Raw genomic sequence first — 16258 nt, 5'->3', positions numbered from 1 at the left:
TTGCTCATCTGCTTCCCTAGGAGACTCAGCTGTATAGATATAAAGACTTCAGTATGGATCCAAATAAAATAAAACCATCAAAGTACAGGATTAATAAAGTTCCATAAATGCAATAAACATAAACATACAAAAATAACTTCAATTTTTAAAATCTCTTTTAATACCTTCTGTTTCCTCTTTTCCTTCCTCTTGTCCTCTGTATCTTGCAACATTTTTTCTTTCCACAGATCAAAGAAATATGAAGGATTGGTATAAAACTTCAAACCTTCTTTACCATCATCTCTGAAATACATAAATTGAAATGTATACTAGTAAGGCAAAGAGGCAATCAAATAGAAATAATTTTACTGAAATGGCTTTTCTTCTCACATTAGTAAAATATAACATGTTAAAATATTGCCAAAATAGAATATTGCAGCAATATAAAATTTCTTACAAATGAGTAAGGAAAATGAAAAACCAGATACTTTCCAGAGTTAGTACTAAAAAATTAAAAGTATAGCTGGGCAACTCTCATCTCTAACTTCATTGAATGTCAAATTTTTCTGAAAGTCCTTTGAGAAATTTTAATAATTATAAAGAGTTCTGCCAAAAATAAAAGACTGAAAAGATAATAACATTATTTAGAATAAAAAGTTTTTACTGTTACTTCCAGTAGTATAATTACTTTAATACCATTTTATGTGCTGTGCATCTTAAATTACCCATTTAATAATTCGTGAGAAAACTCCAAAGAAAGGCTGAATAATTCCAGATTTTAAGTGGTAAAAAAGCATTTTTAAAACAAATACTATATAGTCATTATGCAAAAAGTTAATGTATATATAGATATATATACTTAGAGTAGATAGAACAAGCAAAAATAAAATACTTATTTTGTTAGTATGGTGGAATTTTGGGATCTTTATTTTTCATTTGAGTAAAAATTAAGTTAAAAGGACAATAACATTTCGTTGACCTTCATATTAACAGGTTTGTCAGTGCTTTTTCTAGTAATATTTGTTTAAAACAACCCCTTGAATATGTCTTTTTCTTTTGTATGCCAGAACCTTAGGAACTCATTTAGTGACAGAAAGAAAGGTTCTCTGTGTTGGCCAGAAGCACAATAAAATTAAGAATGTGTGGGGATTTAGCATTTAAATCTGCAGTCTGATATAAATAACAAGACTTCTTACTTATTAACCTACTGACCTATAAGGAGTAAGTATGTTGAGAGGTGGAGGTTGTTCACAAACATCATATGTCTCTTGTAATGGAATAGGCAAAGTCTTGCGGTCGAAAAGCTGCTGATCTTGAATTGTAGAACTTCGGAAGGCTTTTCTCATTGTTATGTCTTGCAAAGACACTGAAACAAACAAAATACCAAGAATTCATTTTATTTTCCTAAAATGATTTGACCATTGAACAAATTCATATTCTGTAATTGTTTAAAAGCCAGAATGACTCAAAAGGTTATGACCCTAGTGGCTTATCAATCATGAATAATTTTAAATGCTTTATCATTATATTTATCATTATTATTCTGTGCCTAGTTTTCCCAACAACATGGATTTTAACTCAACTCCTGATTTTAAGGCTCAGAAGGTCCTAATGATTCCTGAAGTGCACCTACACTTTCCATCAAAATATATCTTTCTTGGCATAGAACACTTCCACCCTACATACTGGCAATTTGTTTTTGAAATGTTCATTTAAAGTGGTAGTAATATTTAATTAAAATAAGCAGACAAGACTAGCAATAAGCATACAAAAGCATATTAAAAGGTGGCACATTCTTACAGAATCAAACCTTAGGATTTCAGATACTTTTCAAATACTTTTTATTTCTAAGACAAAAGTACATAAATAAATTATAAGGAAGGAAACAGAAAGAATGGAAGAAAAGGTCTGGTTAAAATGTCTTCTTCATGTCAAAAAGTTAAGAGCTAAGTAGTATATGAAATAAAGAGATTAAAACAAAAACAGGTAGAAATAAAACGTCAGGAGATTAACATTGATGGCATTTATAGATAAAATCCTGATTGACCATAACATGTATTAAAACAGGTAAAAAGATTTATAATAAATTCATGTTTAATACCATTCTTAAATATACTCTTCTAACTAAAATATATACATGGAAGAAGATATGAATAAACTTACATTCTTCTTCTTTAGGATCAAGCTGTGTAACACTAACAGATAAACGGTCCACACGTTCTTGCAGTGAGTTAACTCTGAAGGAAAAACTATGTGCTTCATTGAATAATTCTCCAAATATATCTTCAGCATATTTACCTAAGCAAAAAATGAAACATATTTCATAAGATTTAATGTGATCATGATCATGGAGATAAATACTGAACAAATAAAGTACCGTCCTATTAAATTTGTCATTTATTTGGAAATATTTTAAACTTTAATCCTACCCTACAGGCACTAAGTCATGACAGAGTGGAAAAATAAATACACAAACTCTGGGAAATCTGATTTTAAATCCTGCTCTACCACCTTTTGCTCAATGACTTGTGCCTGAAGTGGAAATATTCAACTTACTTTACCGATATCTAGCTATCTGATGAGGGTCAGGGGAGATTATGATGTAAAAGTACATACAAACAATATTTCTTCTTTTTTAAAATTTTTGTTTATATTTGTAGATGGACAGAATGCCTTTATTTTGTTTATTTTTATGTGGTGCTGAGGATCAAACCCAATGCCTCATGCATGCTAGGCAAACGCTCTGCCACTAAGCTACAGCCCCAGCCCCAAACAATATTTCTTTTAATCCCAAGTCAGCATTTATACATAGACTCCACACTAGTCTCAACTGAATTTCAGGCCAGGTGACAGAATGCAAGAGTCCTCATAGACCTACTGGATGCCCTGTCTCAAATATGTCTAAGACCCAAGACATAGCTTCAGAAAACTTAAGAGTGATATTTTGCATTCTTATTATAATTTCTTTAAAAATCATCAAAAATTTAAAAACCATGTATTTCTCTAGCTATGTAAATTCCTCTTATTAAAAAAAGCAAGCCAAAATAGCTAGAAGAAGGTTTCTACCTTTGGTAAATTTTGAACAGAGGGAGAAACAGACATTTAAATAAATATGAAAAGCAATTTAATAAACAATTAAATTCAAATCACTATGAGACCTTGATATCAAATTTCTCATCTGTAAAATAGGAATAAAAATATATGTCTCAAAAGGAAGTTATAGGAAGAGAGCAAAGGGCCTGGTGGTATACTTGATACAGAGTTGGAGCTCAACAACAGGTAAAAACCACACAGCAGAAAGCACCTAACTTTTGGGAGTGGAATGGTGTTCAAGAACCTAGTTGAACACAGGGAATCTTAACTTTTAATCTGTATATCACCTGAACTTATATGCAGATTTATAATGCATTTGCATTTTTCTGGAGCTTTTTAATAATTAAAGAAAAAGTCTATGAGAGCCCCCCTTCCACATTTAAATGCCAGTTTAGCAGATATCCCATTCATTCTTTTTAAATTTCACTCTGCCTCCCCCCCCAGAGAAATGAGAAACAACTGTGTGCACATCTGAATTTCAACTCTTACATTATACCACTTCTCTACTCAAGAACCTGTATCTCATTATCTATGAATTTAAATCTAAATCCCCTCATCTAACATCTACATCCTCCATAATCAGGTTCCACCACACTTACCTAGTATCAGTTGTCTTTTTAATCCCCCTATATACGTATTATTTATTTTTGCCTCTATTTGTTTACCTAGGACATGCATGCTGAAATTTCTTCCTTCCCTATTCTTTTAAAATTCATTTGGTCCTTAAGGGCCCAAGTCACCTTTCATTCAGTAAGCCTCCCTTAATAATTTCACCTATGACTATCTCTTTTCTATAAGTTCTGTAATTTAAAATTCATGATGTTAACATCTGCTCATACTATTCAGAATGGTTTCTGTATTCTATACTTAGTTGGGATTCTTCAAATTTGCCAAATGAGATAAATTCTTTTAGAATAAGAACCATACAGCTTTATAATACAATGAAGTAATTCACTATTATCCGTCTAATGTCTACCAATCTAATTTGTGTTATCAATCCTTCTACCCTTCCAGCTTATGACCTATCTATATGCTGTGGTTTAGATATGAATTGTCCCCCATATTCTAGAAGCTTAGTCCTCAGTATGGTAACCTGAAACATTTAAGAGGTGGGGTCTTGTGAAGACAATTAGGTCATGTGGGCAACACTCTCAGAAGGGATTAATACTATGTCTCACAGAGTGGGTTAATTCTAGAGAAAATAGGATATTATAAAGTGAAGCCACTTGGCTTCTTCTGCATTCAACTTGTTCCCTTTCTACAGTATTTCTCAATCATGCTGAGTCCCAGTAAAGAGGGCCCTTTTCAGAGGCTGAATAGATGAAGTCACTTTCGGCCTTTGATACTATGAAATAAACCTCTTTTCTTCATAAGTGCCCACATTCAGATATTTTGTTACAGATACTATCTGCCAAATTATCTATAATTGAAAGCAATAAATAGACTTTATACTTCATCTTGGCAGCATAAACTGACTATATTCAACAAGAGAAAAGCCATGGGAAGAACAGTAAAAACTTTCTGATATACAGTCCAAATGGTTAAGATAACAATAAAATGGAGAAGAGGAAATTTACATTAAGTAGATTTTAGGTTTTCAGTAATCATCTGTTAAAAAGCAAAATTATGTTCTATTAGGAAAAATCGCATAAAATACTGGCATGTACACTTTTATGAAGTGACAAGAGTATCTGGCTGAGAGTGTCTTGCCCTAAACCATATGAAAGCCTATAGTTTATTTTCATTACTGTATTCTGAAGAACTTTTGGTGCAAACAGTGGTACTGAAGTGAATACTTCAATTACTCACAATCATTTTAGATTGCTAATTTTTCTAAGTAATTCAGAGATTATTAAATTCATTAATTATTATAACTACTTTGGATAAAAATTGTTATGAAATGTATTGAGTTTCCTTGTCTTCTTAAATGGATACAAAATGAAATTTCCCCCTTTTTTGAGGACTCATGGCCATGAATTAATTATAAAAATCAATTATTTTTAATTATTTTTAAACCCAGGCCAGAAAACCCAGGCCTTGAAATGAAGAAGAATATTTGCTTTTACATTAAATGGCCTTTTTCCAGTTTTTATATTGCTTTTTTGGTCAATTCCTCCCTTGCTGTAAACTACAATTTTTGGTTGGCTTCTGTGATGCCTTATTCTATTATTATGTGCTGCTCCCTCTACCTCCTCTTTTAATTTTCTGAAGCATAAATATTTGGAAATAACATCATAAATATGTCTGAACTATCAAAGCAAAAGTAAACACACTCTGAGAGTGGGATCAATTGGTTATTTTTATCTTTACTGTGTGGGCTTATTTATTCTGGCTATATAGAGGCCTTTTAGATTTAATTCCAGGTTCTCAACTATGTCAAGTGGAAAAACTGCCAGAAAAATTAATTTCAGAGTAATAAAAAAAAATAATGTTACACCTTGCTACAATACCGTATAGGTTTATCTTGTTTTCGAATTTTTATAAACTGTTAGAAAACATCTATATGGCCTCTGATTCCAAATATGAATATTCCCAAATGTAACTTACGTTTATTTTTACAATATGTTTATTTTTCCAGATTTGGTTAGCTTACTGACAGATGTTGCTTATATTGACTCCATTAGGCTTGAAAATTCCTTATGTTGTCTTGTCATCTTTAGATTATATAATAAATGTTAATTATTGCAAATTAACACACAGTCACATTAATTCTAGATTCTATATTAGGTATATACATAAAGCAAGATACCTACCTGTGTTGGGCTGAAAATTCATTTCAATTTTGTTTAAAAAATGTTTTGTCTAGAGTTACTTATGTTGTTTTTATGCTTTTAACATGTATCTAACAAGCTGATGCACTCACATACACATTAACACATTTTATATAAAGTCACGTTCTATTACATCAATCAATGCTAGGTCACAAAAAAGTCAGCAAAATATCTTTAAACAATATGGTTAATTATAATGTTAATGTAATATCTGAGTCAACAGAAGACTTTCTTTTGATTAGTCTCAAAAGTAACAACCACATTATATGCATGTATAAATACACCCACAATGAAATCTATTACTTGTATAACTAAAATGTACTAGTCAAAAAAAAAAAAGAAAAAGAGGTATACTACATATTGGCTTTCCTGGTAAAGAAACACACAATACAATATCTTAGTGATTCACTGCCAATAACTAACCTGAAATAATAACCACCAACAGGAACAAGGAATATAATTAAAACAAATAAAAAAAATAGCCTGTTATTTATTCTTACAAGTATTTCACAGGCAATGCAAAAATTTGGTATTCTCACAAAAAGCATTCAAATACAGAATTCTCCAACTTATGATAGTTTAACTTAACAATTTTTCAACTTTACAAAGTGACAAGTATTCAATAGAAATCATACTTGGAAATTTGAAGTGTGATCTTTTCTTGGGCTAGTGATATGTGGTACAATACTTTCTTGTGATTCTGGGCAGTGGCAGTGTGCCGCAGCTCCCAGTCACGTGCTGATGAGCCATGTGATGCTCTATAGTGTACTATGTTGCTAAGCTATAATATTGGGTAGGATAGGTAGCTAAATAATTTTTTTTTTTTTTTGTTCCAGGGATCGAACCCAAGGGTGCTTAACCACTGAGCGACATCCTCAGCCCTTTATATTTTATTTACAGACAGGGTCTTGCTGAGTTGCTCAGGACCTCACTAAGTTGCTGAGGCTGGGTCTAAACTTGAGATCCTCCTGCTCAGCCTCCCAAGCTGCTGGGATTATAGGCCTGCACCACCACAGATGGCAGATAAATACATTTTTGTAAAGGCATTTTCAACTTATGATGGGTTTACTGGAACATAACCACATCATAAGATGAGGAGTACTTGCATAATGTTTTATGATGTTTTATCTACAAAGATATATGACCAAACTCTCTCACCTGAAACAAATTAGATTAACCATCTCTCTTTATCTTGTGCTAAGTACATTTGGCCCTGTAGATTCTGTGTTGAATTTGCAGATTCAACAAATTTTGGAAAGAAAATATTTGGGTAAAAACCTCCATCTGTATTGAACATTAGATCAATCAATGCTAGGCCAAAAAAAGCCATATACAGACTTTTTTCTTTTCATTTTATTCTAAATAATACAGTATAACAAGTATTTATTTAAATAAGCATTTACAGTCCTGTTAAGTAATCTAAAGATGATTTAAAGTGCAACATATGGGAGGATATGTGTAGGTTCCATGCAAACATAAAGGACTTGGGCATCTATAGATTTTGGTATCCGAGGGGGGTTCTGGAACCAATCTCCCAGAAATACCAAGGGATGACACTACTCAAGTTATATAAAGGGAAGACAAAAGTTAAAAAAAATGGAAAATACAGGCCAACCTTTATTATTAGAAGAGTCTATGCTGATGGGTATGACAGACATGATAAATCTAGGACTCCTTATAGAATGTTTAGGTCAAGAATATCTTGTTATGTATTTGAAATGAAGTACAGGTGTCTTATTAAAAAGCTAATTCTTTAATTCAAAAATAAATTTGTTTTAGTTTTAAATTTTTCTACCTGATTAAATTTAGAATGGGAAATAATCCCTTAACTAGCTCTGTTCTATAATCTTTTTCTCTTGCTCTTTGCTTTTTTTTTTTTTTTTTTGGTTTGAAACCAAGGGTGCTATACCACATTCCTAGTCCTTTTTATTTATTTAATGATCTAACTCCTTATTTATTTTTTTTATTTGTTTGTTTATTTATGTGGTGCTGGGGATCGAATCCAGGGCCTCATATGTGCTAGGCGAACACTCTTCCACTGAGCCACTACCCCAGCCCCAGTCCTTTTTTTTTTTTTTTTAAAGGTTCATTTATTTATTATTATTTTTTTAAAGAGAGAGAGAGAGAGAATTTTTTTAGTTTTCGGCAGACACAACATCTTTGTATGTGGTGCTGAGGATCGAACCCGGGCCGCACGCATGCCAGGCGAGTGTGCTACCGCTTGAGCCACATCTCTAGCCCCAGTCCTTTTTATTTTTTGAGACAAGGTCTCACTAAGTTGCTCAGGAACTTGTTAAGTTGCTGAGGATGGCCTCAAACTTGGATCCTCCTGCCTCAGCCTCCAGAGTTCCTAGGATTACAGGCTTGTGCCACCATGTCCAGTTTCTGTTCTATAATCTTAAAATGGGAACACACTGCATGTCTCCTTTTCCACTACCTACTCTTTCTATGGGCCTTTCTCTGGCTAATCGGTTTGCCTTCTATCTTCCAGCAGCCAAATTACTTGCTGTTTTCACATTTTTCTGTATATCAGACTCTTGACTCTCATTTTAATGTCCCTTAGACAAAACTCATTTGATTAGTCTAATCCTTTCACTTTAGATCTTTGATAATATGAAAACATTTTAGGAAAGACAGAGATACTGGTGTCCCCAAACACAGCTGAAACTTCTAAAACTAATATAGGTAACAACCAAGCAAGAGTACTACTCTGGTCTTACACTCAATCATATTTTTTAAAGATTTTAATAATTCTCATCCATCATGTGATTGTGTTCCAGAGATTCTGCCCTTATTTCCCTTTCTTGGGGGGCGGGGTGGTGGGGGGACATGCAGGGGAAGAAGAAATGATTCTAAAGCTCATTAATTTTACTTAAAATGACTATGTTTTTCAGGATAACTATATACTCTATCAAATATCCTCCCCAAAATTAACTGCAAGCATATCTTCTTAATAGGCTAAAGCATAACATTATGGTTTGCAAGTAATTTTTTTAATACATATAAAACTTACTTAGGCTACTTAGCTGTCTAATTATATTTGCCAAAGAAATATTGGTTACACATTCCAGTTCATTCTTAATGCCTCTAGGCAGTGCTGTGTGGCACAAGTGCCTAGGATCGATGTTTCTTTTCACTAACGGCATCTTGAGATAAACTTCTGTGCTAGTTCACCTGTAGGAAATCAAAAAAAGAAATTAACATTATTCAATTTCAACCAACACAGAATAAGACTCTAATGTCATAATTAAGAATAAAGTTATATGCTTGTATGAAGACAATGAAAATAGTCATCTGATTAAAAGAATCTAACTTATTATTAGCTTTGGTTTATTTTCAATTATTATAACATCAATATGACATAAAACATTTTTTAAAAACTTACTTTCAACATCAGATGCTACATCATGGTGAATTTACAATCACCATCCCTATTATTCTCGTAAAACCATTGTTTCTATTTACTATATATACTGGTTTTGTTTTACAAAGTTGGTGTCCAGAGAGCCTTTCTAAGAAATTACCTAAGAATCGTAAAAAGCTAGGAGAGTACTATCAAATTTATAATTTCATATAAAACATATCAGGTGTTCAACAAGTCAGAGATAAATAGTTCAAGCAGCCTAGCACCAAAAATCTCATCAAACTTGCCAAAATTTTAACTGACCAAAAATCCATCTTTGAATTAGAGGTTGTCTTCACTTTGTATGCTTCTCATGTGCACCAATTTCAGCAACCAAAGTTAATTTAAACAGCAATCTCCCAGCAACATGGTTCAAATTTCACTATTATATCTATTAACTCTAACTGCATAAATACAAACTTCATTGCTAGCATTCTAGTCAACAAATCACTGTTAATATGAGATGCGCATCACAATCAGTAGTCATCTTTCCAAGTCAGTTGACTTGGTAAGACTCCATGTGTTACTGAATTCCACAGACAGCAAAGCCAATACCTGTGTTGACTTCTTGCTTCCCACTGCTAAACCAATATGAAATTTTACAAAATGAATAGTAGAAAGTGGGAATTTGCTAATAGAGACAAAAGAGCAGCGAACAACCAAAAATTGATAACACTGGAAATGAAATTCAAATCCAATGTAAGTGGAAGAGCTGACTGTGGAAATGTTGCTACTACAACATACAACATTTTGTATGAAAATCTAGATACACAGCCAGAGGAACTTAGGGAAGGCAAACTTACAAGTGAAGAATGTAGTTTTGACAAAAATAAGAAATATGTCTCAGGAAGGGATGCTGGGAAAAATTAAAGGGACTCTGGGAGTTATTTCACTGCACTGAAAGTACAAAAGATAAAATGCTGGAAGTGGATCCAAATTTAGTAGAAAAGGAGTGTTATAATTTGCCAAGGCACAGAAAAGATGTTTGAGCTCTGTTAGTTGTGGCTCTTTTAGGTTACACAAGACAAACACTGTTCAAAGTGTTCTTTTTTGTTTTTAAACAACAAAAACCCAATATTGTTTCTAAAGTTGTAAATTACATTGTACTAAATAATCGTTTTATTTTTTAACACTGTCCTTATACATCTTACCAAGAGTTTTTAATGTTTTGATAAAAAGATTTAAAGAGCATGAACAATTATATTTTTCTCACAAATAAAGACAGTTTTCAGTCTTGCATGGTCATATTTACAGTCCAGCCTAACTGTTGAAAGTGCGGCTGACTGCCCAAAATTACCTACTGATAAATACTGGTTACTTTATAAAGGAAGAGATTTACTATTTTCTGAGCTTTAATGACTAACAAAGACGTTAGTCATTAAACACTCAAGTGTTACTTATACATACAACACTTTGCAAGTATGTCAATTAACATACTTTTAAAAAAACCAAACAAATGAAATTTGTCTCCTTTGACCTTTTTGCACAAAATTCTATGTACATTTTTAAATATTTTTAAAATTGTGTAATATTAAGCATACAGAAAAAAAAGTATGCACAAAACTGTATAACTTAGTAATTTAAACAGTCATATAACTCCATAAAAGAAATAAAACATGCCTGCACCTCAGGACTCTTCCATTTTGGACTCTTTTGTCCTTATTTACCTCCTCCTCAAAGATAAACTTTTCTTTAAAAAAAAAATTAAAAATTAAATAAAGGCATGCTGTCCATCTACAACTACAATGTTTTTTTTAAAAAAATATAATATTATATATTATATTGTGTAAATGTATATAAAATAAGCATTTCCTTGTTTTCTTTATATTTTCACCACCAAGGTAGGAAACTCTAAATATGAATATTATGATGGCTTTTTGAAGTGAAGGGAATAATATATATTGTGACTATACATTACGAAGAGAACAGTCTGATTAAAGACAGTTTCAGCTTTAAAAGATGATGCCAAACTGTTCCAAAAGTAACTATACCAATGTATGCTCTTTTTAGCAGTGTAAGAGGCTACTGCTGCCCCATTCTTACAATACCTCATACTGTCAGTTTTTAAATTCTAGCTGTTTTGGAGAATATGGGGTAGCAACCTATTTTAGTTTAGTGTTTTCTTAATTATTAATGAGTTTAGAATCTTTTCATATGTTCAATGAACTTTTGGATTTCTCTCAAGAAGTACATATTTTTTTCTGTAAGGGCTCATGGGATATGAGCCACTTAAAAATTATATATGAAAAAATATCTTCTGTCACTCACTAGTTCTCTCTCAATGATATTTTTAAATAAACAGACATTTCCAATCAGTATGGTGAAATTTATCATTCTTTTTCTTTTAGCTTTAGTATGAAAGCCTAATTATTAAAATCTTTTTATACCAAGATCATAAATATGACCATCTACATTTTTTTCACTTAGTGTTATTGCTCTTGTCTTGCACTTTAAATCAACAACTGATATGGAATTAATTTAAAAAAATTTTTTTAGCTGTACATGGACATAATACCTTTATTTTTATGTGGTGCTTCACACATGGAAGGCAAGCACTCTACCACTGAGCCACAACCCCAGCCCCTGGAATTAATTTTTTGAGTGGCATAACATTGCAGTCAAGTTTCCTATAATTCTTTTATAACTTTTATCATAGAGCAAGTTTTTATATTATAATTTCTAAATCTATCTAATTTTGGACTCTATACTAACTATTCCACTGATGTGTCTTACCTAGAGCTATCTTAATTAATGGGACTTTGTATAAGTCTTGATATACAACAGGGCAAGCTCTACCTCGTCTTGTTTGATCTTGGTCCTTTATATTTCCCTGTAAATTTTTAGAGTAAGATTATTAACTCACATATACATACATACTTGGAATTGATTGGAACTATAATAAATCTATAGCTCACTTTGGGGAGTACTAATATTAATACATTTCTTCCTATGCATGAATATAACATATGCCTCCAATTATTTCAGGATTTTTAAATGTCTCTCAATGTTTTATAAGTTTTCTGAAAAGAAAGCTTACACATCCTTAGATTTATATGTACATGATTTTTTATTATACTGAAAATGGTATGTTTTTTCATTTTATTTTCTTTATTGTATATACAGAAAATAAATCTCTGAATATTGGTCCTATATTCAGAGGCCTTTCTAATATCTAATTATTTTGGATTTTAAAAGTATATGCAATCATATCATAAATAGTAACAGTTTATTCCTCCTTTTCAAGTATCTTACATCTTTTCTTTCTTTTTCCTGCCTCCTCATACTAGAGAACTTTTAATACATACTAACTAGAACTTTTAATACAATGTGAAGTAACATCAAACATATTTGTCTTTTTCCTGAACTCAAAGGAAAAGGCTTCAACATTCACAAGAGTAGGGTTTTTGTTACATTGTGCTTTTTTTTTTGAGGGGGGAGGGAGTACCAGGATTAACTTGGGGCAGTTGACCACTGAGCCACATCCCCAGCCCTCTTTTATGTAGACACAGGGTCTCACTGAGTTGCTTAGCACCTCACCATTACTAAGGCTGGTTTTGAACTCTTGATCCTACTGCCTCAGCTTCCCAAGCCACTGGGATTACAGGCATGTACTGCCTGTTAAGTTGTTTTGTAGACACCATTTAATAGATTAAAGAAGTTCCTTTCTTAGCAAAGTTTAAAAGATTTTTAAAATTATGAATGATGTTGATTTTACCAAATGTTTTTCCTACATTTATGATGATGATCATATGACTCTCTTATTCTGTTAATGTAATGAACTATATTGATGTTTTTCTTTTGTTGTTAAACAACTTTGCATCCTTGCAATACCAAACTTACGTAACCTTACTGAATTTTTGTCTGCTGGTTCTATCAGAGAGATATGTTAAGATCTCCTATGATGACAGTAAATTTGTTAAATTCTTGGTATGATTTATTATTTTGAGACTACGGTATTAGGTACATTTAACATTATGAAGTTTTCTTATTATCACTAATAATATGGTCCTTTGCATAAAAGTCTACTCTGATATTAACATAGCTATACCAGTTTTCTTCTGGTTTGTGTTTGAATCATATAGCTTTCCCATTCGTTTCCATTTTCCTTTATCTTTTTGTTTTAGACCTATCTCTTTTTTTAATATTTGTTTTTTTTTTAGTTTTAGGTTGACATAATATCTTTATTTTATTTTTATGTGGTGCTGAGAATCAAACCCAGTGCCTCACGCATGCTAGGTGAGTGTGCTACAACTTGAGCCACATCCCCAGCCCCTAGACCTGTCTCTTGATAGACAGAGTTAGGTGTTTCTTTTTCATTTACTTTTAACTCAGATTAATAACTTTAAACACTTATTTGTATGATGCCAATAATATTCCTGCTGCCCAGGATACTCTTCATCCACAGGCTGTTTTTCCCCTACTGTTGAGAGCCACAGCCGAAGGGGCCCCAGCAAACTTCCAGCTGCCAGTTGATGATTGGCTCACAGCCGCCCCAGCAAACTTCTAGCTGCCAACTGATTGGCTCCTCTACCATGATGCTCATTGGGCTGTTTCCCCCGCCCTTTCAGACCACGGAGATGCTCATTGGGGGACATTTTTTGGCTCTGCCCACCAACCCAGCCAATCAGCCTCAAGAGCAGGAGGAGTGGGGGAGGTAGAGAGGCTTGTGGGAAGCCCGTGGTGGCAGTTGGGCTCTGAAGGTTTTCCTGAGGAGCTGTGTAGTTTGTTGTGTGTGTTCTAAAAATAAAGTTCGTTTCTTTTGACAAGTGGCTCCTGAATTGTGCCCAGCCAGACTGCGGCACCCTACTCCTACTTTTCTTACAATTTCAGCTAAGATGAGGGCATTCCTTGATCCTCTAGCCCTGACCAGATGTGGTCCCTCTTTTAAAATTCTCTCATACCAATCTATCATTTTTCATTAAAACACTTGTCTCAGTTTGTATTTAAACATATCCATGATTGATTTGTCTCCTTTATTAATCAAAATACAAGGTTTTTAAAAAAATGTTTTTTAGTTGTTATTGGTCACAGTACCCTTGTTTTATTTATTTATTTTTATGTGGTGCTGAGAATTGAATCCAGTGTCTCACATGTGCTAGGCAAGTGCTCTACCACTGAGCTACAACTCCAGTGCCCAAAGGCAGGTTTTGTGTAGTTTTTTTTCTCACAATATATTGGATACCTAGTATATGCTTGGCACATTAAAAAAAAAAAAAAAAAAAAAGTTCAACATGTATTTATTAACTAAAAAAAAAAAAAACACTTAACTATAATTCAAACTTCTCTTACTAAGCTATAGATTGCCTATGCAATTGCTTCCTGGACATTCGTACTTTCTGGACATCCATATGTTCCATAAGACATATCAAATTCAGCATGTCCAAAATTAAACTCCCTATATTTCCTTTTCAAATCTAGGCATCACCTTTAATTCTGCCCTACCTGCTAGAGTCCCTATCTATATCCAATAAGAGATCAGCCTTACTAATTCTGTCTCATTAACATATCTCACATTCTGACCTTCCTTTTCAATACTACTTATGACATCTTTAATTCAAACCCTCACTTGGTTGGACTACACTAGCCTATAAGTTTCTCCTGCCATTCCATGTATATCACCATTCCCACCAATCCATCCTTTGCCTCAGCTTAAGAATACTATCAAAATCTTAAGTTTGGTAATGTCCTTCTGCAAAAATAAACCATTCCATGGTTTCTCTTTGTCATAACAAAGTCCAAACATGATATACAAGATTCTTCAGAATTGAGTCCCCACTTCTTCCTCTAGCCTCATTTCTCATTATACTCCTACCTTTAACCACTCTTTACAGTCCTGCCTTTTCTCATGCTTCTCTCTGCAGAGGTCTCTCCCTTTCTTATTCTCAACAAAGAGCACTTAATTGTTTCACACTAGACTCAAGCATCTGAAGCCTAACTGAATCCTCTAGGCAGATGTGGCAATCTACTTTTTGGTGCCCTCAACACAGATCCACATTTGCATCTACCTCAGTTCTCTCAATTACACTGTACTTATTTGTTTACATATCTATGCTTAAGTGATAGACCCTATAGGGCAAAACCTTGCCTTATTCAGCTTGTATATCCAAGATCTAAAAAACAGGAGATAATTGATAAGATAAATATGTAAGTAAAAGAGAAAACAAAACCATGAAATATAAAGAGACACACACACACAGAGGAAAAAAAAAAAAAAAAACTTTAGGTAACTGAGGAGTACACACATACACTTTTCTAAAGCAACTACTTAATCATGGTTTAAGGAATTACTTGCTTTATTTGTATAGAAAAAGGAATATAGTTGAGAAAATTGACACCTTACAATTGCATTGAAGAATCATAGGCTTGCTTATTTCACTCATAAGAGAAAGTTTGAATAATATCTTATTCATTTCTGCATCTTTAGGGTCTATCTCAGAGTTAAATTACCATAGTCTAAAGTATTATTCCAATCTCAAAAGAAAAATGAATTTTGTTGGGACTAAAACAGTGCCTTTAGGCACAATGCAAAAGCTTTCTGGAGAGAAAAGTCTTTCCTCATCTTTTCCTTTTATTTCAGTTATAATACCATATTCATTTTCATATTTTTCTATCCTAACTCAAAAACCGTAGTGGAAAAATGTTAAATAAAACAAAAAATTTAAATAAAATGTAACAACTTCATCTTCTAAATCCTGAAAAAACCTGATCATTTGTCACATTAAGAGTAAAAATTAAATCCTAAATTTAAAGGTATAAATTAATTATCAAGTAAATATAAGATCAAATTTATTTTAGTACTTTTTAATACTGCAGATAATACATTTTGTTTAAAAGCAATTTAAAAATTACATAGAAAAAAGTGCACCGATCACCTATAATTTAACATCTTTTAGTCTATCAATGCCTAACTTGCTTACTCAGGAGAAATTTGTTTATCTATAAGAAAGCTAAAATATATCATGCTAATATATAAAATAATTTTTGAAATGATTAATCTGTTCCTTACGGTGAT

The 16258-nt window shown here is 32.6% G+C and overlaps 1 protein-coding gene across 1 annotated transcript in view; it reads right to left on the bottom strand.

Annotated features, from left to right (window-relative positions):
* Wasf1 (WASP family member 1) overlaps positions 1–16258 on the bottom strand; it is a 59469-nt gene that overhangs the window by 7613 nt on the left and 35598 nt on the right. Inside the window, exons 2-5 of the mRNA XM_027928358.2 lie at positions 8857–9017; positions 2143–2277; positions 1192–1345; positions 165–282 (exon numbers count right to left, since the gene is read on the bottom strand). Coding sequence (XP_027784159.1) covers positions 165–282; positions 1192–1345; positions 2143–2277; positions 8857–8989 — 540 coding nt within the window. The 5' untranslated portion in view covers positions 8990–9017. The remainder of the gene's footprint in view (positions 1–164; positions 283–1191; positions 1346–2142; positions 2278–8856; positions 9018–16258) is intronic.

This window comes from Marmota flaviventris, chromosome 6 (assembly GCF_047511675.1).
Source record: "Marmota flaviventris isolate mMarFla1 chromosome 6, mMarFla1.hap1, whole genome shotgun sequence".
In the NCBI taxonomy this organism is placed as follows: domain Eukaryota; kingdom Metazoa; phylum Chordata; class Mammalia; order Rodentia; family Sciuridae; genus Marmota; species Marmota flaviventris.
This window is presented reverse-complemented; position numbering and strand designations above follow the sequence as displayed.